The sequence below is a fragment of the Poecilia mexicana genome, unplaced genomic scaffold, assembly GCF_051168715.1.
Source record: "Poecilia mexicana isolate PSO_F unplaced genomic scaffold, ASM5116871v1 scaffold_22, whole genome shotgun sequence".
Classification (NCBI taxonomy): Eukaryota; Metazoa; Chordata; class Actinopteri; order Cyprinodontiformes; family Poeciliidae; genus Poecilia; species Poecilia mexicana.
In genome coordinates this window covers 15,702,378-15,727,675 of record NW_028263391.1, presented here as the reverse complement: position 1 = coordinate 15,727,675, position 25,298 = coordinate 15,702,378, and the positions used below count along the sequence as shown (strand labels likewise).

General features: G+C 37.3%; 1 protein-coding gene across 1 annotated transcript; it reads right to left on the bottom strand.

The window, feature by feature from the left end:
- Positions 1-8,122: 8,122 nt before the first annotated feature.
- On the bottom strand, positions 8,123-25,298 carry dlgap2a (discs, large (Drosophila) homolog-associated protein 2a). Its single transcript, XM_088002840.1, has 7 exons — positions 25,295-25,298; positions 24,425-24,810; positions 17,367-17,455; positions 16,781-17,220; positions 16,599-16,690; positions 8,945-9,097; positions 8,123-8,816 (listed from the first exon to the last, which is right to left on the bottom strand). Exons 1-7 carry the CDS (start codon positions 25,296-25,298, stop codon positions 8,610-8,612), a joined length of 1,371 nt encoding a protein of 456 aa, XP_087858966.1. The 3' UTR covers positions 8,123-8,609.

Here is a 25,298-nt window from a genome sequence, read left to right as displayed (position 1 = left end):
TCATGAGACTCCAATTTGGTCACATGACTCCCAAACCGGAAGTTACGCCTCCGAAATACGTCATTGATACTGAAATCGATCCGTTTCATAAACAAAGGCAAATTAAATACTCGACAAAATGAATGTATGTGAAAATTAGCGTTAAGATACAGAATATGCCGATTTGTAAACATGTCAGGGTGCTTTACCTGCATCCAAGTATTTGCTTTCTGCCGGGCTGTTGTTGTCCAGCAGGGGGCGGCATACTGCCCTCATTTGTGACTTGCAGACATGGAAAGTCTGTTCCACTCACTTCATTTTTCACGATTAACAAGTCGGATAAATGTTTATGTATGTGGTAATTTAAATAGAGTTTGTATAATACATAAGATAATAAATATACAAATACTTATCTACAAATATCCACCTCCAAATTAAAAATGGCAACAATATTTTAACTCAAAATAATTGTCAAAATCTATTAAATTTGTTTACTGTGCTACAGTCCATCTCTTAATAATTCGAAGATACAATAAAATGCATATTCACATTGGTTGGGCATGGTTGTGCCCGGTGGCATTTTATAAAGTAAGCATCTTAATCCATTCCAAATCCAGATTTGATGTGTTTGTGGGATCATTATCCTGTTGGAACATCCAACTGTGGTGAAGTTTGAATTTTGGAAGAACTTCATCTTCCAGCAGGAAAGCTGCTCTTAGAATACTACCAGAGCTATAATGAAACGGTCTAATATAAGCTGAGGTCATGCATATGCTAGAATGGCCTAGTCGAATTCTAAATCCAATTGAAAATTTGTGGTAATACTTGAATTGTATTTTTCTCTGCCTACTTTGAATGAGCTTTGGTTATTTTTGCAGAGTAGAATTGGAAATAATTTCCATTTCTAAATATCATACAGGATCCTTGTTAAATGCTTTGAGGTTTGTAATTTCCACAAGAAATGTGGAAAATTTTATGTGTATTTATGTTATTATGTAAGTACTATTTATCGAAAGTAATGGAAAAACCCCTTAAATTAGTCCCTGTCACTAACATTAATGAGTTTACACTTATACAAACAGAAGTAAATAATGAAATAAACAGACAAAACTCAGAAGATATTTTCCAAATCTTTTCTACAAAAATTTAATTGCAATATTATTTACAATGGATGACCCCTAAGCAACGACCAAACTGGAAAGAGGGGAAAATCTTCAAGTTGCTCAGTTTGGACAGAAGAAAGGACGATGCATATGTCTAACTGAAATCATACAAAGTGAGAAGCTAAAAATGCAATATGTTGCACAGATGTCACCCACACTGAGAAATGCACGTGTGAAATGCGTCTAAATAATCAGGAAACATCAATGGGACAGTGCTGTAATTCTGAACGAAATAAAGTGGTAAATAAATACATTCAAAATATGTCTTTTGCATGCCATCATATCAAGTTATAAAATAAGCGAAACAGAAAATATGAACAAAGCAGAAAATAGTTGTTCCAATGAAGCATATATTATATATTTATATATTAATATCTATATCTATATATAATATATATATATTCTTTACAAATAATGAATATTTGGCATTATATTCATTCTTACAATAGATATGATATACAAGAGATGAAAATAGTTTCAGCTAACAACTACCTTTTTATTACTTTATCTAGTAATCATAGAGTTATCTCACATTCCAAGTTAAAGGAAGTGTTTTATTAGTCTCAGTGATGCTCTTTCAGCAGCATAGTTACAAAAAAAATCCTCTTGAAGAATTTCATATTATAGGTTCTAGAGTTAAAACATAGACAGTCCCCTTAGATGTGAGGCCACAGAATGCTAAAATACAGGCATACACTTTAGATATTAAACAAGGGAGCTGTTCCCCTCTTTGTTTTATTTAAAAACCTATTAAAAGTGATGCAAGAAATGATTTTACAGTATGCCGAAGAAGTCAACATGATGGCACTTGCAGTTAATAGCTTGGCATTTTTTTTTTTTTTTTTTTTTTTTGTTATTGTCATTTTCGTAAAGTTTGAGGAGAATAAAATAAAATAAAATAACAAAAGAGCAAACAAAGCCTGCAGCTCCATTCTTAATCAAAGGGTCGTCCAGGACACACATTATGAAGATCTGAATCTATGTCATCCAAGAAGATCCAACATAGAAAACCCTTCAAAAGGAGCTTCAAGGAGTACAGAGTCCGTTTGTAGGAGGTGGCCTTGGCACTCCTCATGAAAGAGTCTGTTACTAATGAAAAGTGTGAAGAAAAACATGTTTTATGGAAGAAAAATGATTCACTCTTAGAGACAAACCTGACCCTGCTGCTGCAGCGATCTCTATGCATGGGTTGGAAAAAGACTTAGAGTTTTAAAGGTTATTTTCTTTTCTAAAGGTATATACAGTCATGTAGAAAAATTAGGGTACCCTCTGAAAGCCTGTGTGTTTGCTAGTATCTTTGGACATAAGGATATTTGATATCAATACCCAATAAAACGATATCTAAAGTTGTTTAAATAAGCAAATAAAGCTGAAAAAAAAATCTGTAAAACATAAATAACATAAAAAGTTGGCCACCTCTATGCTCACTCCAATTTTCAGTGGATAAAATTCCACATAAAATACCATATTATCGTGATTAGAAAACCTGCTACTCTGGATTTTGAACAAGATCTGGTCCTCTGAAATGATTAGATTTAGGATTTTTAGTTTGATGTGCTCCTGACTGCTGGAGTTATCTAAGAACTGCAGAAAGAAGATTGTGGCAGCTTATGAGTCTGGTGAAGGATTTCTAGAGGTCTCAAAAGAATTTGAAACCAGCAGTTCCACTGTACGGAATATAATCTGTACGCTGAAAACTTTCAAAACAATTTCCATCATGCCCATGTAAGCAAGTTCATCCTGACAGCAGAACACAAGATGCTAAGAGAAGTTTCTAACCCCCCTTAATTTATCAGCACCAGACCTACAGCAGGGTGTTACTGTTGATATCAAAGTGCATGCCTGTACAACAACAACAAAGAGACTGTGCAACTTCTCCTTTAATACGAGATGTGCAAAATGGAAACCTTCGCTTTTTAAGACAAAGTGCTGCCAAAGAGAACATATACAACTTATGGATTAATGTTCTTTGGCTAAATGAGCCTAAAACTGAATATTTATGTCCAGGAAAGGACCTTACACTAACTATGGAGTATGGAGTATGGAGATGGGAGTGTTATGCTTTGTGGATGCTTTCCAGCATCAGGATCTGGCCAGCTCACTTCTATAGAATCCACCATGAATTCCTGTGTATGTCAGAGGATGCCTGAAGAAATTATGAGTTCATATATGAAAAAAATAAAGCAGGATTGTACCCTGTAACATGACAATGACCCAAAACATAGCAGTAAATCCACAGAGGACTGCCTAAAAACTAAGAAATACGGCAAGAAGCATTTCACTGAAGTTATTTTAGCCAAACTGGGTGACACTACTTATTAAGATTTTGCATGTTTTAAAGTCTTCCTCAGAATATACATACAGTATTTTTTGACAATGTTTGGTATTACAAGGTTAATTTTTAATATTTGCTTACGAATAACCTACTTTTTCCATGTCAGGAGGTATATTAAAACAAAATTATACATTGATATTTCGACACTTTTCCCCCAAGAAGAACGTAATATTTTATAGGGTGCTCAAATTTCTTAACATGATTGTGCATATTTTATTTTTTTTATACAGATATGGTGAAGCAGGCCTACTTCTATTGCTCAAATCTGTTTGAACCCTTTTTACTGATCTTACATTGCTACTGAGTGCTATTCATTCATGGACATTACTAGACAAATTGCCTTGCTGAAATTAGTGCTACTTGGAGAAGCAGAAAGCCATATTTGAAACTGAACCAACGTAATGGATATGCAAGACTTCTGCTTAGTTCTGCTCGTTTTGCATAATCGAGATAGTTCCCAGCCACTTCAGTGACAGCCTTCAACAAAGTCAGCCTGGGAGAAACTGACAAAGGCCAATGCATGTAGTGCTGATGCTTAAAGTTTTACAGTGTGGGCTGCTATTCAGCAACACATTTATCAACACAAGCTCTGAAGGGCCTTGGAGGGTATTTGCTTGATCTCACCAAGGACCCAAAATCTTACATAAGCTGCTTTGCTTAGTCAAAGTCAGGCTGAAAATTACCCAGTGCAGCGCCTTGCCATTCTCACTGAACAGCCTTGAAGCTACACACAGCGTACAGCACCAGCAGTTCGGGGCTCACTGCAAGAGCTCCGGTCTCCTTTCAGCCAGCATATGTCAGGACGAGTCTGTCTCTCTACCTCTCGCTGCCTGCCACTCTGGCAACAGCAGAGAATGAGTCGGCTTTGCCAGCGGTCTGACATCAAACACAGAGGCAATAATTGTAAATCCAGCGTTATGCTGTTAAAGGTTCCTTAAATTGTGGAGTAAACGGCAGAACTATGCATGTACTCACTCTCATACTTATCATCCTTACAGATTTCTTCTGCATCGGACTGTGTGTCACACAAATATTTCAGATTATCAAACAAACTTCATAATCGAGGGTTTCAAATATAACCAGACTAAAGACAAAAAGATACTTTCAAAAGATGATTTCAATAAGTAAGGGAACAAACATACCGCAAACCAACCTGGCTCCATGTGAAAAAGTAGTTAAACTGGCCTCAGCTACATTAACACTCTGCAAGCAATCTTTTACATCACTGTAGGGGAATCTGAGTCCACTCTTCTTTGGAGACTTCTTTGCCACATTAGAGATTTTTTGAGAATCTTGTACTTGTTTAAGTTTATACGGCAGCTTTATTGTCAGGCATGTAGTCTAGAATTTGACAAGTCTACCATTTTGGTAGAGAACATAACTTATGATTCCATCTAATATGCCAAATTGATATTTTTTTTCTGTCTGTCACATATAGATGCTTCACATGGTTAAAAACAAAATATTAATAAATAAATGTGACCTGAGTTAAGAGGAAAAAAAAATGTTTCAAGGGATTATATTGTTGAGATTAGGCAAATGCTAACCAAACCACCTGACCCTATGTCAAATATTAATCTCACCAACCTGCGAAATTATGACTTAACATTTATTAGTCAGCCTGCAGAACAAAATCTTCTATAGACAGTAAACATAATAGTAGTAGTGTGTGTGGCTCTGTCAAAAATGTAATTAATTTGCATATATATATATATATATATATATATATATATATATATATATTTTTTTTTTTTTTTTTTTTGTTAAAGTATCAAGAATAACAAGTTTTATATATATGGAACATAAAATGTTAAGTTGTATCACCGGTCTTTACTCTGTTTTAGATTATATTTTTAAACTTTTACCCATATTATGTGTAGAAATGTCCTATCAGATATTTCAACCACTTTTTATTGTTTTAGATTTTGAACTACATTCTACCAGGCTAAAACTTTCTCGGTTAGTTTTGTTATAACGGTGCATGTCAAACATTATGTGGTATATATCACCCAATATAATGGCAACGTTGACACTGAAACTAGTTATACTTAAATGACTTTAACTGCTATTGAATTCACACTTTAATAAGGTGACGCAATGCAAACGCACAGTAAGGAACTGCTCAGACTTAGTGCTAACGTCATATAATTAAAAGCTCACAGATTTATGGGTATCAGCACAGGTGAAATATGAATATACTTGGCACAATAAAGTCCAACAAAAGTCAAATCCTACGTTTGGTCTTAGCAGCATCTCACCTGTTAAACTTCTTGAAATGAACAATTTCACATTTTCTGATGAAAGCATTCACTTCAACGAGGGAGGTTTGAAAAATACAATTAATATTTTAATCTGAAAACCTATTTAAAGTAGGTCCAATATTTTGATCCAACTCAAAATATTGGCTCAGATTCCCAATCAAAGCATTTAATGATCAGTGTCAGGAGAACAAAAATTTGGTTTCTGTTTTCAGAGAGAGAGAAAGTCTAATCTAACCTTAATCTTAATTAATCTCTAAGTAATAGCTTTATTTTGGTTTCCAACTTATTTCTGTTGCCTTGTTTCAAACTAGTATTGATGGTTCACGCTGACTATACTTTTTCTCAGCTCAATTTAGAGTGGAAGAAATGCATTCAGATACTACATTTATTCTACCCTATATATAATTATGCTTAATGTTTGAAGTTTTGGGACAGTTATTGAGAAAATATCCATTCAGAGATCAATTTTAACTTATATTCAATTCTTGTCCATAAACTTCGGATACTAATGCCCAAGACTAACTCCCATTGCAAGATATTAGAAGAGTGAAATGTATTAGCATAACAGATCAGCAGAGATCACATCACGTCATCCCAATGATTTACAGAAGTTTAAATAAAACAAAACATAAAACTATTCATAGAATTAAAAGAGATTTACCCACCAGAAATATCTAAAAATTGGTTGTCATTTATCTTATCATCAGTTGTTCAAAACATAGACCTACGGTTGTTAACATACACACAAAGCAACATCTGCAATGCCAATTCGACCATACTGTTTGTCTATCGGACCTGGACTCACCACGACAAAACAAAAAAAAACAAAAAAAAAAAAAAATGGAGACATCCTGCAAGAGAATACCCCAATGGTGCAAAAGTTGTGGAATACAATATTCTTTCTGACTAGTTTTGTGTTGATTTGGAATGAATCCCCCCTCAAATAGTTATTTTCTGTCTTAGTGGGGAGGAGAAACAGCTTGTTTGAGCATTGTTTCAAGTTATTTCAAACATTATCCTCATCATATCCCATTTTACGCAAGTTTTTAGCAATATACTTGTGAAGTTTCTACTGTTTGAGACTTAATATTTGCATCCCCCCCGGGAAATCCTTTGCCCCAGTTTCAGCTTGTTAATTCTGATCTTTTCGTTAGAGGGACTTCGTTATGATAATGCTTGGGGACACTGCCACAGACATGGAGATATGCAGAATATTTGAAAATCAAGAAGCAGTTCATAGCTTAAAGAAATATTGACATTTTGTTTATGTTTTGATGGTTACTTCTTATCGGTCCTCATTAGCTGTGGACTGAAGGCGCAACTTGAAAGTGTTTGGGAAATGATGAAAACTGAGCAGCAAAATTCTATGTGCCTCTGATCATCCAGATATTTCGAAACCAAACATAAGGAGGGAAAAAAAAAACAGCATAACATTCCGACTCACAATTAAAAAAATACAACAGTACTATTATGAACTTGGTTATGTACATTTCCCTTGGAAATATTTAGAATTATATTAAGTGCATAAGTGCATTTGTCTACACATTTTAATCTAAGGAGTTACATAAACTTTCATAGTTTTTTGTTTTGTTTGTTTCTTCTCTACTGCATTGACATGATGAAAATGTTGGCACAAGACTTGCAGGTTTACAGCTTCAAGTAAATGTCTGAAGGATGGCAACATGAACACTGGATATTTAGAAAACCGCTGTGAAAGGTGCACATTAAACAGCAAGCAGATGTTATTTCTACACCAGGTCACTGAACTTGGGTGCATCTGAATAAAGTAAAATATGATTAAATAAGAAATTTTTTCAAGACATTCATGTCAAAAAGGGAAAAGGTATGTAACATAGAGTAAATACAACCCCCACAATGAAGGTAAGCCACAAAAAGTCTTTTTTCATTTTTATTTTTTATTTTTACCAATCTTCCATTCATCAGAATAACATAAATGGAAAGTTGAGTGGAAGGAAAACTGTGACTGAAAAAGGTACAGTCAAATATTTCACTATAATATATTTTTAAATTTCTCTTACGTAATATTCAAAATCTGTTAAATTGATTTTTGGGTTTCATTAGTACAAGCCATAATTACCAATTAAGTGTGAAATAATCGGTTTGTGAGTTTCACTTTTTGATTTGAATTACTGAAATAAATAAACTTTTCAATTATATTTAGATTTATTAAGATGCACACCTAAATATTTTATCATGACTAGACATGGAAGAAGGCTGTATTTTTCACATCTAACCAATCAAAAGCTTAGTAAGAATTGCCTGAAGCACCTTGAATAGGTAACCTGTACCATGTGCACATAGTTGAGGTATTTCAAGCATTGGCACTTTTTCAAACTCAACAAATTGGTGATGCTTAGCCGTCGATTAAATCCTGTAAGGACTGCAGAAGCAAAGGTAATCTGTAGAGACTAAAATATAGTGAACGGTTATAAACTTTGACCAATTTTATAGAACTCCAAATAAACACATTGATGTTTAGCTCCAAGATGTGGTTGCTGGTAAGGTTTTCAAAGCTGCACTTTTCTTCCTCTTGAAATGGCACTTTGCAAATGCTGAAAAACTACAGATGTATCCATCCAAGACATGAGAGAGATAGTAGATCTTGATCACCAACAAACCAACACAAAGATCCAACCCACCCATGTCAGATGTACGTTTTTGGCAATGGAAGTCGAGCCTCGGCACATCCTACAGTCCAGTGATGTTGGTGATGGGCACTGAGGATGGCTATCGGACCGGAGATGGATAAAGGAGGAGTTGAGAGAGAAGCAGTCTAGAAAAAAAGGCTAGTTTTAGAGTTGCTGGAGCACAGGAGCAGGGAAAGGTACAGATCCCTGATCCAACGTTTTCTCAAAGTCTAGTCTGAGCCTCTGGGATATAGATCTCAATGCTGTCCGCTCTCTCCGAGGCTGAATTCTGCCGGAAAGAGGCTGCACGTTTGGCTGCCATGAGCCGCCGGCGTGCCTCCTGCCGGTGCCTGTCAGGGAGGTCCAGGGATTTCTCCCTGGTCACTGCACTCTTCTGTCTTACTGTCTTCTTTGGTACGGGAGCTGGTGGCTGCAGGAAGATGGAGACAATGGTCATAAGTCCCCTTCCCCACCCACAACTTGGATGTGTGTTTTCCTTTTGCTTCCACAAAAAAAAAAAAAAAAAAAATATCACCAAACTGGACTCCGACTTCTTACCTTCTTTTCTGGGCTGTCAATTGGTCGCCAGTTGTTGTTCTTTATCTGCTGCAGCTGGTCAAACTTCATGCTGACGTCGTCAATGGAGAGCTGCAGCAGGTCCCAGAACCCAGCCAGGTCCTGAGAGGTGGGTCGTGGCATGGCGCTAGGGTCCTGGGAAGAAAATACAAGATGCAGGAAATGGTACTTACTGCATTTCAGCGCAGATCCACTAGGTGTCCTTATCAGACTTAAAAAAAAATAAATAAAAATCAGAGTGTAGGGGGACTACCTCTGGCATATTGTCATGGATGAGGTATGAAACAAAAAACTGTCTTTGTCACGTTGGTCATATTAATCATTTGATTTTGCAGATGAAAAGAACACAGATTGAGAGACGCTCCACTGGCCTGGTTCAGGTTTTAGCGAATCATCAATTCCTACTTAATATAGAAATTTGTTTTCTGCTTCACCTTTCGTCACAATAACTCATCTGTATTTTCTAAAGCAGTATAAGACAAAATGATACGTAAAAGAGCAATATCTAATTTGCTGCTAAATCATACCGACAATGTGCCTAAAAGGAATATCATCACAATCCACAGATTATAAGAACTTTTTCCCGAAACGTAATCCCTGTGTTGTGAACCATCTTCATATCTGTTTAGATGATTCATCACAGCAGATACTTTATCAATCAATCATCAATCAAATTTTATTTGTATAGCACATTTCAGCAGCAAGGCATTTCAAAGTGCTTTACATAATTTTAAACAGTGAGAAAGAAAAAGAAAGTAATAAAAAGATAAAAAGAAAAGATAAAATCACAGCCTAACAGGACAAGGCCTCCAGCCTTGCAGCACCAGGCTCCGTCCGCCTGTTTCGCGAAAATTTTGCGCTAGGACTTTCGCTGTCCTACGCGGATTTTGTGCATTAATTGGTTACCTGTTAGTCTAGAATTTACAGGGTTTTATATACGCGCAATGACTCCCAGTCACTCGCAAATACATAGAAGGCATCAATTGCCATAAGCAACTGTAAACAGGTGGGTTTTAAGTTGAGATTTAAAGGCACCCAGTGTTTCAGCTGTTTTACAGTTTTCTGGAAGTTTGTTCCAAATCCGTGGTGCATAGAAATTGAATGCTGCTTCTCCTCGTTTGGTTCTGGTTCTGGGGATGCAGAGCAGACCAGAACCAGAAGATCTGAGGGGTCTAGATGGTTGGTACAGCAATAACAGATCTTTAATGTATTGTGGTGCTAAACCATTCAGTGATTTATAAACTAACAACAGTATTTTAAAGTCTATTCTTTGAGCTACAGGGAGCCAGTGTAGGGACTTTAGAACTGGTGTTATGTGCTCTATCTTCCTGGTTCTAGTGAGAACGCGAGCAGCAGCGTTCTGGATCAGCTGCAGCTGTTTGATTGATTTATTAGTCAGACCTGTGAAGACGCTGTTGCAGTAATCAATACGGCTAAAGATAAACGCATGGATGAGTTTCTCTAGATCCTGCTGAGACATTAGTCCTCTAATCCTGGAGATGTTCTTCAGGTGATAGAAGGCCGACTTTGTGACTGTCTTTATGTGGCTCTGAAGGTTCAGGTCAGAGTCCATCACTACTCCCAGGTTTCGGGCCTGATCCCTGGTTTTCAGTTGTAATAACTGAAGCTGAGCATTGACTCTAGTTCGCTCTTCTTTCGGTCCAAAGATAATAACTTCAGTTTTGTTTCTGTTCAGCTGGAGAAAGTTTTGGCCCATCCACACATTTATCTGATCTAAGCATCTGTTCAGTGATTGGATGGGTTCAGAGTCACCTGGTGACATCGTGATGTAGAGCTGTGTATCATCCGCATAGTTATGGTAGCTAATCCTATTTCCTGCTATAACCTGAGCCAGAGGGAGCATATAAATATTGAAAAGAAGGGGTCCTAGGATTGAGCCTTGGGGTACCCCACATGTGACCTTTGACCTCTCTGATGAGAAGTTTCCAATTGAAACAAAGAAATTCCTGTTCTTTATGTAAGATTCAAACCAGTTGAGCACTGGACCAGAGAGTCCGACCCAACTCTCCAGTCGATTCAGTAAAATGTCATGGTCAACAGTGTCGAAAGCTGCACTGAGGTCCAACAGAACCAGCACTGTGGTTCTCCCACAGTCTGTGTTTATATGGATGTCATTGAACACTTTTACAAGGGCCGTCTCCGTGCTGTGGTGAGCACGAAAACCAGACTGGAAGGAGTCAAAGCGATTCATTATTGTTAAGAAGTTATTTAATTGTTTAAAAACTGCTTTTTCAATAACTTTGCTGATGAATGGGAGGTTGGAGATCGGCCTGTAATTCTGCAGTAGTGATTTGTCTAGATTGTTCTTTTTTATCAGTGGTTTGATAACTGCTGTTTTCAAAGTCTGGGGGAAAACACCTGAAGACAACGATGTGTTTACTATATGGAGCAGATCATTAGCAACGACAGGCAGGACTTTCTTAAAGAAATGTGTGGGTAGGACATCCAGACAGCAGGAACTGGAGCTTAATTGACTTATAATTTCTTCTAGGGTTTTATAATGAAGTAGTTGAAATTGGGTCATTTTTACTGCCTTTGTTTTGTTTGGGCCCAGCATTGGTACTGGCTTTGGAGTGGATGTGCAGATTAATCCTCTGATCTTTTGAATTTTCTCTGAAAAGAAACTGGAAAACTTGTTGCAGGCGGCATTAGATTGAAGTTCAGGTGGCAGCATCACAGGAGGATTTGTGAGCCTGTCAACAGTAGCAAATAAAGCTCGGGCGTTGTTAGTGTTTTTGTTTATGACATCTGCAAAGAAAGCCTCTCTTGCAAGTTTTAGTGTTGTGTGATAGTTACGTTGTCTTTCCTTGTAGATGTCATAATAAACGTGTAGTTGAGTTTTACGCCATTTCCGTTCGGCTCTACGGCAGAGTTGTCTTGCAGACAGAACTGTTTGTGCATTTCTCCATGGAGATTTCTTCCTACCAGTCACAGCCTTCACTTTAATGGGGGCAATGTAATCAATGATATCTGAAAGTTTGCACTGAAAATCATCTACCAACTTATCTACGTTATTATAGTTTAAGGGCGAGGAAGCAGAGTAGATTTGATTAAATGTTTCTGCTGTGTTTTCTGTGAAAGTACGTTTTGTGATAGTAGCTGTTTGTCCAAGTGGGTTAATGGATAAAGAACAGTATCACAAAAGAGCCTGAGGAAAAGCATGTGAGGAATCTCAGTCATGTATGAATCATGTAGGTAACAGGAGAATGATGCAACAGATTGGATATGTTTTACTTCTGAGCCATGATAGGGAATTATCTTAAAAGCATAAATTGTTGTTCACTTTGTGAAAATACACTTTTTGTGTCAGTGTCATGCCACAGTATGAATACATTTGGACCTTCTCTGCTTCCAGCTAAAATGATCAAAACTGTTTTCATTTTTTAAATGCCAGAATTAAAAAAAGAGAGGCAGAGAGAGAGAGATTTTATTACTTACTGTAAAGTCAAGAGACCACCTTAAAATAATTTGGGGGTGGTGGGAGAGGATGGAGAATAAACTCAATTCATCAGCTGAGATATCCATTAATTAACTTTTTTTTTTTTTACTTTAATCAACATAGAAAATAATCCTACAACAGTTCATATCTGCTCTGTCTTCTCAAAACCCCAGTTGGTCATGGCAGATGGCCGCTTGTACTGATTCAGCTTCTGCAGAAAGTTTCTTCCTGTCAAAGGGGAGTTTTTCCTCTTCACTGTCACTACAATCATGCTCAGACGGATTGATGTCAGTAACACAACGCAAGTGATATTTCTGCTGTTTCTGTGTGCTCATTCAGGAGGGGTGGATGCTGCAAGTCAATGACTCGAATCTAATGGTAAATAAATCTGATGGTTAGATTAAAAAAAAATAAAAAAAATAAAATAAATAAATAAAATAATAATTTATTTGAATAATTAATTTGGTTTTCTGTGTTGTTTGATAAATAAAATTAATTTCCGTGTATGAGTGATTTAAAGAGGGTAAAGACCCTCAAGACAACATTTGTTGTGAATTAGCGCTATATAAACAAACTGAATTGAAATGTGGTCATAACCTTTAAAGGCAGGTCTATCACATGATAGACCTTTCAATTCCTTTTTTTCTTTTTTAGAAAATACAAATATATTGTAGTATACCTAACTGAGCAAAAACAGCAAAAGGTCAGTCTACCAATTATGGCTATTTCTACTTTGTATGCAAACTATCTATTTTCAGATTTATTCAATAAGGCTATATATGAAACACAACAAAGATTTGATCTCTAAATCTACAGATCCAAGAGAACTTTCAGATTTTATGTTTCTCACACCCATTTCTATGACAAATAGACATGGTAATTTGATAACCCAGAGATACCTTTTCTTGTGACATTTAGATGATGTGACTGTTGATTTTTCTCTTGCTGCTCTATGATGGTTTCATAAAATTCTAAATTCTGTAGCAGAGCTTTGCATGCTAAAGATTTTCCAGTAACATTTTATGCATAAGCCTGAAATGACACTGTCATAAACATCACATAACACCTGTCATTAACATGAAGGAGTCTTCAAAGATGTTTACGAACTGTTGTCTTGAAGTGTCATTTGGTAAATAATGACAATTTTAAGGCAAATTTCTATTAAAACTTGCATTAAATGTTCATGCAAAATGTCAACTTTGTATGAAAAGTGCCATTATTTACCGAATGATACTTCATGACAATGGTTATAAACATTCATGAAGACCCCTTCATGTTCATAACAGGTGTTATATGATGTTTATGACAGTGTCACTGCAGTCTTATGCACACCCCTTTCAATAAAGTGTTACAGATTCTCCTTTGTCGCCCCTTTTAAACTATTTTTTTTTTTCCCATTTTCCTTTTTCTATTGTGCTTTTAAAAGGCATTTGGCTCCTGACATATTTTGTATGTTTTTACTGTTTTGCCACACTTGCACGTTTCAGATCATCATACACATTTTAACATCAGTCAGAGATAAATCCTAAATGTTGTTTTTCAAATGATGACTTCATTTATTAAAAGAAAAGGAATCAAAAGACACCTATGCGAAAAAGAAATCATGAATAAGCTGTGATTAAATTTTTTTTTAAAAAACAAAAAAAAACAAAAAACTGAGTTCAATTTTTCTCAAGCCTGATTACTGCCAGACCTGTAAAATCAAGAAATTAATTAGAGAGAACTTGTTTGACAGCATGAAATGAGGAGAAACAAGGTCATTGAGATCTATCAGCCTAAAAAAAGGCTGTAAAGCCAATTTTAAGGCTTTGGGACTCCGACGAATGACAGTGAGAGGCAATGTGTGCAATGGCCGCTTGTACTGAGTCAGGTTCTGCAGGTAAAAAGCACTGCTGATCAAAAAAACCACACATGTCCTGTCTCACATTTGGCAAAAAAACATCATTATGATCCGAAAGAAGACAAGAAAGAAGAGCTTTTTGGTGGGTGTGCTCACCAATTCATTTGTTGTAAATAACGGAAAACGTCTGGATGACTTGTCACATTCAGCCATCAGTTAACCTCAACCACACTGGTAATACAGGGAGGCTGATGTAAATCTAGAACATTCCTGAACAGCTCAGAAAAACTATATAAAGGGTTTGGCCTGGTCTTAGTCTTAACTAAAGGCCAGAGATGATGTTTGAAACCTCTCTAACGACGTAGAAGTAAAACAATTCTGCCAACAGAGATGACTAAAATTCATCCTCAACATACAAAAAACACATCGCTTTTCAAGAGCTATGAGCAGGGAACAGAATACACTACTCTGGTCTGCAAATGCAAACTGAATGCCTGTGCACGCCAGGTGCTTTACTATGCACATTAGATGCCAAGTTTAAAACATCCTAAAGTTTCCAGAGTTGTGAGATTTAACTTGAATTGGGAGTTTTAAGGGTTGGCTTTGAATATTAAGCTGTTCAGCTCCTCCCAATCAAGCACTTAAAATATGCTGTCTGTTTTTGAAACATTTCAAATAAGACCCTCAGAAAGTTAATTGAGGAGTTCAAGAGGAACTGAATTAAAATTCAGTTTAAGCCTCTGGTTTGTGGGGGATTTCAAAGATGAAGTCAAAATGTAGCGATTTTTATTACATATAGTAGATTTATGCGGTCAGACCTTTTTAACTAAAGTAAATTCTTCCCTAAACTTACATAACACTGTCTCTTTTAGCAGGAAAATTACTTGCCTTTTCCTGTAAGGCTGCTTCAGACCATCTAATCCCCAGTTGCCATTCCTTCCGAATAAGTGTTTCCTGCTGCATGCTGCAAAAAAACAGCAACTCTATCTCTCATAACCCCAAACCAGCTTCATCTAAAAAGTTGCCTACCTGACTGTGTTCTGTAAAACAACTTACAAAGAGCACAAGTATAAAAGAAGAATCTCCTAAAAATCTTGTGCACGGTACAGGCTATGAAGCACACGTTCATTTCAAAGCTAAATTACTAATAGCCCACCCACCCATGTTCCTATTGGCGTGATTTGAAAATGCTCAAATAAATAAGATGGAATCCTATTGACAGACAATGTCGCTTAAATCAATCTGTTCTATATTCAGGCAGCTGTTATATGCAGGTAAAGTACTAAATGTCTGAAATGGGGTGGGGATAAAGATTGTGAACTTACATGACTGCATCTAAAGACAGAATATCTTTTTTTTTAATTGCAGTCCAGTCCTTTTGTGATCCTTTAATTTAAGAATGTGAAGTGATTAATGCGTTATGAATAAAGTTGCACAGTCAGATTCTCAAAAGTTCAATCTAGACTTCATTAATCAGTGTTACAAAACCCAGTGTGACCCATTTAAAGCCAACATGTCAAATGCTGCAATAGAAAAGTAAAAGGTTTTCTACCGAGAAATTAAAGAGCTTATATTTTAATTTTCACAACTTTTTCCTTTCAACTGTGTTCAGGCCTGTATCTCAAGATAGTTATTCTAATTTCAATGTCAAATCAAATTAACCCAATTAACCTAACCCTTGGCTGTTAAGCCAAGTCAAGTGGGGATGGACAATACTGTCATTAAGTGTCAGAAAAAGTGAAAAACAAAACAATAAAACAGAAAAAGTGAGAACAAGTTAGTCAAGAACATTGTGCTGATGCTGTTTTTGGAATGCTGAACTCAGACATCAACTCATAACACCATAGTTGCTCAAGATAAGATGTTAGCTAAGTATCCAATTTGAATTCTTGATTCGCAGGGTAATTTATCCAGTAAGAAGAAAATCAGGAGAAATGCTGTCTGAGAGTCCAAGCAAGGAGACTTAAACTGTCACTCCCAGCAATTACTTATGTAATTTACCACAGAGGTTATTGAATGCTTGTGCATTCAGGCAGATATTTTCCAGTTCTGATCGGCATTGTTATTGTTATCTCTAAGGGAGGTCAGCAACTCCTTTTATCAAAATACTTTATATTTGTAGGTCATGCAAATAATTGTGGAAGTTTCTCATTTTTTCCCACACAGTTAATGAATTAAATCATTCAGGATTTCTCAGCTTTGATGCATTAAATTGTTATGTGCTCTTTAGAATGTTTAAATTATAAACATGCTTTTTAGCATGTCTCTCATTTGAAAAAGAGCACGCAGAGCTTAGTATGACTAGTTGACATCTCTTATACATAACGTTGTCTTACCAGATTTTGCTGACACAGCCAATAAAATTGTTGAAATTTCTGAGACATGAGCAGCTGAGCACTTCCCACAGCACTTCGAATTTTACCTAAAACTGAAGAAGAGACACAGCGTGATATGTTTTCATTACAATCCACTGAGGACCCTTGGTTCATGCTTAACATGTAAAGCATGGAATGCTTACGTTCCTCTGAGAGGTCGTTCTCCTCAGCTTCTGCCTCCATCTCTTTACACCAGGCTTCCATCCTCTTGGTCTCCGTGTGGAGCAGCTGCATGAACCAGCTTCCATCTCTCCGGAGGGATGGAGACACCCTTCCCGACTCACCTGCCGAGGCTGCACTCTCCCGTGGGGACGGGGGCTCTAGGTGCCAGCTTGTCTCGCCGGTCGTCTCGCGTGGACTGGACGGCTCAGCGGTGGTGCGGTAGTCGTCACGGTAGCTAAAGAGGCCTTGCGTACGGACAGTGCGCACCGCTCCGTATTGCGTAGGCGTACTGGGCTCTGAATGACGCTGAAAGCCCCCACCAAACTGCAGACCTTTGTCTTCCATGGTGGGAAAGCCCTCCAACTCCAGGTCAGCTTGAACAGCTGCCGTCACACTGTTGGAGCGTTTGAACCTTCCCTGTCTGAAAAACAAAGCAGAAGATGAATGAAAATCAACAAAATTACATGTAATGGCAGTGAAAACAGGACAAGCATTTATTATAGAGAGCTCAAACATCAAAGGCAGAATTTTTCTAATAATGTAACAACCTAGGCACCATTAGCTCACCCTTTTTTGTCATCTTCCACCTGGATCCCGACAGAGTGGTACTCCCGTGAGCCTTTGCTTTCAGACTCCGAGTCCGTGGCTGCTTCCACCTTGGTTGAAGAAACGATAAAAACCAACAGTGCTTCTCATTATGTGAGCTGCCATTCCCCTGTGCCTCCGGGTTTATTGGGTTGGGACTGGACTGAGCAACTTAACTGTACATGGCACGTCAGAAAGTAAACATTGTATGATTTATGAGAGGCTGCAAAGGCTAAAAGACTGCAGAGGGTTGCTACTATGGACTGTGGGTTTGTGCAGAATTTAATCGAAACAGGAAATGTTATATCAGACAGCAAAAAGTAAATTGTAGCTGCGGGTTTATGGTGGGTTGCTTCCAGATTTTCAGAAAAATGGCTCAGTAATCACTACGAGTCATTTTCATCTTTGAGAGTCTGAATTTTATGAGGGCGTCACCTACGGCGTCTGTCTTCTCTCCTCACACCTGAGCGACTGCTGGATGCTTTTATTTTACTGAAACATTAAGTCCAACTTATTTTTCACCGGGTAACAAATGCTTTCTCCTGCAGTCAGTGGCAGAGCACTGGAAGCATTTCCTGCTAACATTAGCAGCTGGGAATCATGCACGCTCACACTTAAATTATCATAATCACTTAAGCATTTTGTGTTGTTACAGCCACAAACTTCTGTGTATTTTCAATAGACTGTAAGTGTGAGCAACAAAATGTAATGTGATGTGGAAACTCAAAGGATACAACCCTGATTAGATACATTGTATAAAACCACTTTTTACTGCTATAATAGAATGAATCTGTGGACAGAAATGTTTGAGTCTCCACAGATCCTCAACTGAACTTAGTTCCTGACTTTGACTAGGCTATTACGACGCACAAATATTTCCTTCATTTAAACCATCTCATTGTTGTTCTGGTTGTATGTTCACTGCAGAGATATCATGGGCTGCTTTTGTGATTAATGCTCGCCACGCCTACCGTGTCACTTTCGGTGCGAGACTATGCCTTGGGAGGTTTGTTGTTGTGTCATGTTGGTCCTATTTTAAAATGATTAATTGAACAGTGATTTGTGAGATGTCCAAAGCTTAGGGCATATTTTACCCACTTTAAAATTTCTATGCTAGTGTTTCCCTGAGCTGTCTAATGTCTTCCTTGCTCTACATGAGGCTGTTTGTTTACTAATGTTCTCTAACATTACACAAATCAATGAATGTTGTGTGGCGTCATTGTTGGCTGTTCTCAACAAGCATGTGGAGACTATCATAAAAACACTACATGGGTTAAACTAACAAGGATCAGCTATTTTTGATGAAATTTATGATAATGCCTTTTAGAGTTTTGAAAATAATGCCTAAGATATAAAGAATAGGCAACAACTTATGATCTACCAAATACATAAAGGAGGCAGGAAGTTTTCTTTTTTTTTTTTTTTTCCAAAGGGAACTCAATACCAAATGATTCAAACTTACAAAGAGCCTTTTCTTAGATTTAAAAAAATGTTTAGTGCCTCGTTCACACAAGTTTTTTGTTGTATGTTAAATTAAATATCTGCTGCTCTTTTCTCTCTCTTCAGACACACACAACAACGATCATATCTAGGGCAACGTGGAGTTCAGTTTCTTGCTCTGAGTGTCTAAGACACCGAGATGCCACTAACGTTGCAGTTGGTGTATGACCACTGAGTCTGCTAGCCGCATTCCTTGAATGAAGAGGACTTACAGTTAGCAGGTGTTCAGAAGGAAGCACAGAGGTGTACACATTTATTTAAAAGTAACTTACATGTTTTATTATGTTATTCAAAAATGCCTGTGGTTAATTCAGGCTGTGAAAGAGAGTATGACCTGAGGCAGAAAACAGAAAGGATGAACCGATTAATTGTTTGCAGGATTTTGGAAATGTTTGTGCTCAGGGAAGAATCAATATTCTGTGGGGAATGCACACAGAGGCAGTTGTTCAAGTAGGGCACACCTCGATAATTTGCTAATATTAAATTAGTCAGAATCTAGTTTAGATCTCAGATTTTGTTTAGAAAAAATAATATATGCGGCTTGGTGGTGGCAGGGATAAAGCGCGCGACCCATGTACGCGGCTATCATAAGTACAAGTCCTGGCTTGTTGACCTTTGCCGAACGTCTTCGTCCCCTCTCACAAGCTGCTTTCCAGTCCACTCACTGTCAAATAAAGGGCACTAAAGCCAAGAAAACCCTTGAAAAAACCCCCGACCTATCTTGCCTTAATACTTGCTTTCGATACTTTCATCTGTTGCCATGATTACATTCTCTTTGTGTGTCTTCGAAGACGGCCCTGAGATTGTAAACACCTTATATAAGCTGCTAAACAAAGTTTAAAATATGACTTCAATAATTATTTTGTCTTTTAAAATAAACGTATAATCGTATTTATCAGTTGAAGCTGTCACCCAACTCTTATTATAAATGGTTAATAAATTAACATGAACATGACTAGAAAACAAATCTTTTGAATGCTTCTGTTATACTTCCTTGCTTTGTAGTTCTTAAAAAGAAGTCAGAATCAGCCAGATTGGTTAGCATCAGCATGTCAAAGCTTTACAAAGCACAAATATTGGAAACTGGCCTCAAAATTCTGATCAGTGTTGTTCCAATTTATCATGATTCACAATTGTACCGATCCAACAGCGTTTGCAGACTAAAACACTCTTTATCACACCATGTCGCACTCCCTGCAGTCTAAATCCAAAACCATCTTCTTTCTCACTTTAAATATGTCTCTTCACAATTTCTTTCTCTTGTTCTTTGTTGCTCATCACCTCCCAAATTGTCTTTCACCACTCTTTGTGAAGCATTCACATTAATTTCCTGCTGCCACAGTCTTTCTTCTTTCTCTGCAGACTGACAGACATTTCTGTTTGTCATTTGGATATTTTTTTTCTTCTGTTCAGCCTAAAGAGTCTTTTCTTTCTCTGTGACAGAACCAGCAATGGTTTAAAAACGGGTAACAAATAAAAAAAAGCTGATGTTTTTAATCCAGATATTAAGAGAAAAAATGTAGTTTTGCAAGTTTTATTGGACGTTCTGGAGCCATATTTTGACAGTTATTTTAATAGTAGTGAGTGTGTTGTATATCACTAGCATGCACACACTCCTGGCTTCTCCTGGGTAAATAAAGTTGGTATGTCCCGACTTTATTTATGATCAAAAACAGTGCATGCAATGCAGTCGCAAGGCCAGCACTGTTTTTCCTACTGCCAAGCATAATTACTCTGGTAATTCCCAGGCATGTGTTGACATTCATGTCAACTGGAGTTAATTTGTCTAATATTTGGTTCATGAAAAAAAAAAGCCTTCTCAGCCGTTTGGCAGCCTCTTGCTCTCTGTCATGGTGCTAACATTTGGCTCAAAACACATCATGCTGACGTTACTTTAGGATAATTATGGCTGCATGTCTTTTATGCAAATATTTTTACCCCAACTTTCATTTCTACAACATTTGGCAAAATAATCCAAAACAAATAGATGAATCACTTTAAAGCATTGCAATAGGATTACTGTGATCGAAGAGCTCTGGTAAACAACATATATATACTATCTTGCAAAATATTCAGTAACCTTAAGAGATTACAAAATTTCATTTAATTGACATAGTAAATACATACAAATAAAAGTCTGAGAAGTGTAAAGTGTGTTTGTATTCTCTTCAGTTAAACCTGTAAGGCTAATGGGGTATATCTCTAGTGGCCAGAGACTGAATTTAATTTTTCCATTCTTTTTTGCAAAATATCTCAAGCCAAGTCAATTAAGATGGAGAGCACCTATGAACATCACTTTTCAAAACACATTTCTCCTGAATTTAGGTCTTAACTTTGACTGGACCCTTCAATTATGATGTATGCTTTGACCTAAACTATTCTTCTCTATTTCTGGTTGTTGGTTTAGGGTTATTGTCCTGCTAGAAGTTTAACCTCTGCCCTATCTCAAGTCTCCTGCAGTCTCTACTATAGTTTAATCCCCACAGCAAATGCTGTTAGTGTTCAAGATGAAAGCACAAAAAGTTCAGTTTCTGTTTTATATGGCTGGATCTTTGCAGTTCCTCCAGATTTGCAAGGCTCATGGAATAGCTGTATTTACAATAATAATAAATTACAGATAGACCCTATTTACTATTTGATTTCTTAAGAAACTGGATTACACTGCACTTTATTTAGGATATCAAGTAAAAAAAGGGATGAAAATAATTTCATGTAGCATCATTCAAATTCTTATTTGTAACAATATTAACATATGTCTTCCATTTTAAAATGATCTGCTATTTTATGTTGATCTAAGACATAAGATCCAAATAAAACAACTTTAAGGTTGTGTTTGTATTGTGACAACATGTGGAAACTCACCCTTTGGAATGGAGCGGTCAGTGTTTAAGTCGGGGAGTGACATTTTTGAAGATCTATTTTGTATTCTGTTGGGTGTCTCAGAGAAGCTGTTAGCGAGAAGGAAATGAGTGTGCGGCAGCTTGCTGAGGTGACCTCCATTACTTTGTTTTAGACACAGAGCAAAGTCCTGCTCATGAAAAGAGAATGAGGGCTGATGAAAGACAAAACAGGCAGGGGGCTGTGCGATTTATGTCCAACAGGATTACTTACCCTTAAAGGTGCTTTCGTGTACGTACGCAGAAACACTTAGGCATGCACACGCTTTCACACGCACGGTCTCAGTGATGACAGTCACAGTGACAGAACAGGTGTAGAAGATATGAGCATCAGCAGAAAGATATACACCTGGCGACTTTTCAAGCTTAAGTTTCAACCCCTCTGTTTACACGACCTCATCACGACGGTGCCAATTAAAATAGTTTGCTGAGAATGTAATTGTTTTGCGGTTTAAAGACAGGAAAAGTGCAGAGAAAGTGGCTTTAAAATGGTCCCTGCGGGAGGCCCTGTGGAAAGCAAAGAGAGGACTGTTGTCCATGAGGTTAAAGATTTCATTATTAAACTGGCTGACCTCTTACAGGATACAAATCAATCCAAAAGAAGGTGAATTTGTGCTGATTACGCCACAAGTGGAAGGGAAGGCTGAATGATGAAGAGGTCAGCAGGGGCTCCCAGCTACGCATTGATGTTTGAAATTCCAAAGGAGTCCCTGTTGCTGTATTTAAGTCTTTTTAAAAACATTTTTTTTTAAAGAAAACAAAGCTTTTAAGAAAAACGGGAATTCTCAACTTGAAAAGGTTCTAATAAAAACAAAGGACAATGAAATAAGAACATTCTAATATTTACTGTCATTCTAATAGTGATGTCAGGTTTATTGACCAGAAATGTATTTGAAAAAAAAAATCCAGAACATTTTGAGTTGTGGCCAATAATCCATGCTTCATGGTGTGCTTTAATTCAGCATACGATTTAAAACCAATACATGCTGACATGTGGTCTAGTGGAATTTCATTAATTTCCCTCGTTAGAGCCGCAAACAGGATTAAAGGAGATTTGTTGCACTGAAGATTAATGTGACCTAATATTTGAGAATACAAAAATGGAAGTTCAGCTCAGAGTGTCGTTGTGCTTATCATGTTCTGTCTCTATTTGATCAGGATTTCAGTTTTGGATCTGCTAGAACATCTCTCTTTTGTTTGTATGTAAATTAACGAGCCCCGCATGAGTTGGTGGAACTACGTCAAAATATTCTGAATGAGCAAAATGTCTCTGCTAGATTATTCACGCAAACATGAATAGCAGGATCAACTGACTTTCAAGGAAATATTCATTAACTGACTGGTGCCCTTAAGGGAACATCTGGCAATCAATAGACTTAATGTAATTTGGGTGTTAAATCAATCTTGAGTAACGGACTTTCTGGGAAAAAGGAGAAGGCCATTACTTTGATTTCATTAGCACAAACTTGAAGAAATTCAGAACCTCCTGGCTAAGTTTGATAGAGCAGTGTTGTTGTTGTTGTTTTTTTTCACATACACTCATTTCAATGGTTTTATATAAAACTGAATGAAGCCAAGCAGACCGGGCATTCAGTTCATACTTATACATTGTTAAAATGTGAGAGTTCTCTGCAAAGAAGGAAAGGGGAAAAAAAACCCACAAAAAACAAAGAAGGGATATTTATATATCAATTTCAACATTAATATAAGTAAGGAGAGAATGAAAACCACAATGCAGAAAGTATGGAAGAAAAGAATAAAGGGGAGGATGAAGGGAACTAGAAAGAATAAAGACAAAAATGAGAAATTAAATATTGATAGCAGTCAAAGCATCCGTTTCCTTCATAGATGACCAGTTGATCATTAAAAAATAAATTGTTCTGAAAGAAAAGATGTTCTGAAAGAAAAGTAACATGACGGGGAAGAAAACTATGAATTCCACACCACTGATCCCAGTTTACACACACTATTAAAATGCGAGACGTATTTAAAAAAAAAAAAAGACTGGACTTGATATTCCAAAATTCTCCTTCATTGTTCTAATGCTAAGACGCACGTAACCTCAAACCATGTAACTCACGTAAGACTCAAAATGGTGGCAAATAGAGCAAGATAAGAAAACGTGACAGTAGCTTTAATGAAAAAGATCTCGCCTTTTGATTGTGTCTTCAAAGCAACACAAGTCGTTTACGTCAGTAAAATCCACCCTAAGTACAGGAGGAAGATAACAGTCGGAGATCATCAACACATACAACTTGAAAAACCTCTAAATATAGGTACGAATTACCTTCAGGTGATAAACAGAGCACAAGAGAAATTGTGCGGTTGAATCATCTGTGTGGTTGAAAACAACGAGGGAAGGGCAGAGTTATTAAGGGAGGAGTGAATGAAACAATGAGTATACTACCATTCACCCAAAGCTGCTCCAGCATGCATTGAATCTTAATTAAATGGTTTGCGGAGCGATGACTCACTCTTGCTATTTTTAGCTGCACAGAGGACAGCACTGTTTCTCTGCTGAATTTATGAGTGTGATACTTCTCTGGATTATTAAAGCTCTGCATAATTTAGAGTTGAGAATTGATGGACTCGTGTGATCAAGAGAGGGATGTTTGTGCTGTGCACATTTGTCTGATGACTGACCTGTATCCCTATAGAGGACCGTGGGGTTTTCAAATACTCTTCAGCCTTGGACACCAGGATTGCCTTGTCACAGGTGAGCACTGAGCTGTGAGAGTCTGTGGATGGATGCCTTTTCCCTGCCATGATTCCAGCTGCCTCCATGGCTATCGTCACGGCCTTGGTGCTGTCCAGGCTGTCGGTGGAGTTATAGAGGGCCCTTCCTGGCGTCAGCCCAAGAGCGAGGCCATCGGGGGCCCACATGCCGCCATGAGGGTGCCGCCCCTCGTGGTAGGCGTCCTGGGTGGATTCAGTGCTGCTCTGGGCTGTGATGGAGATGAGCGGTTTAGAGGTGGTGCGGGGCGGTACTGGAGGGGGGGTCTTCTTGTAGCTCGGTGTGTAGGTGATGGCTAAAAAAAGATAAGGGGATATATATTTTTTTTAAGCCAGTGATCAAATAATTATCCAGGAACAAATTATTGTTTTATTAACAAAGAACAAAAATACTCACATTGTACTTGGAACCTTTTCAGTAAAACATATTACCGTAAAATATGCTGCCTGTTCTTGTTAATGTTATCTATTAGAGTTACTCATATATTAGTAATGTGCATTTAAATAGTTGGACTCAATCAAAAAGAATCTAAAAACTCTGTAATCTATAGGCAATATTGCAACTACACAAAAACCACACACCTGATGCAATAAACCTGAATAAATGAGTGGAACAAACAGATTGATTTCACACCACAGTATTGCACTCTTTCCTGTTCTACAGCTTGTGGTTTTGCAAGCTAAGAAATGAAAGGTGTTTCCATGATGTTCTATGACCTGTAACCAGATCTGAATTTCTAACCAGGGTTGTTTGCAATTTAATCTCAGGCATCAGGATACACAT

Excerpts from the sequence above, each read along its gene's own strand:
- dlgap2a (XM_088002840.1), bottom strand. Across the intron at positions 17,456-24,424 it reads GGTCCTCTATAGGGATACAG|GTGGAAGCAGCCACGGACTC; the intron begins GTCAGTCATCAG and ends TCTTCAACCAAG. Across the intron at positions 8,817-8,944 it reads TTGACAGCCCAGAAAAGAAG|CCACCAGCTCCCGTACCAAA; the intron begins GTAAGAAGTCGG and ends ATCTTCCTGCAG.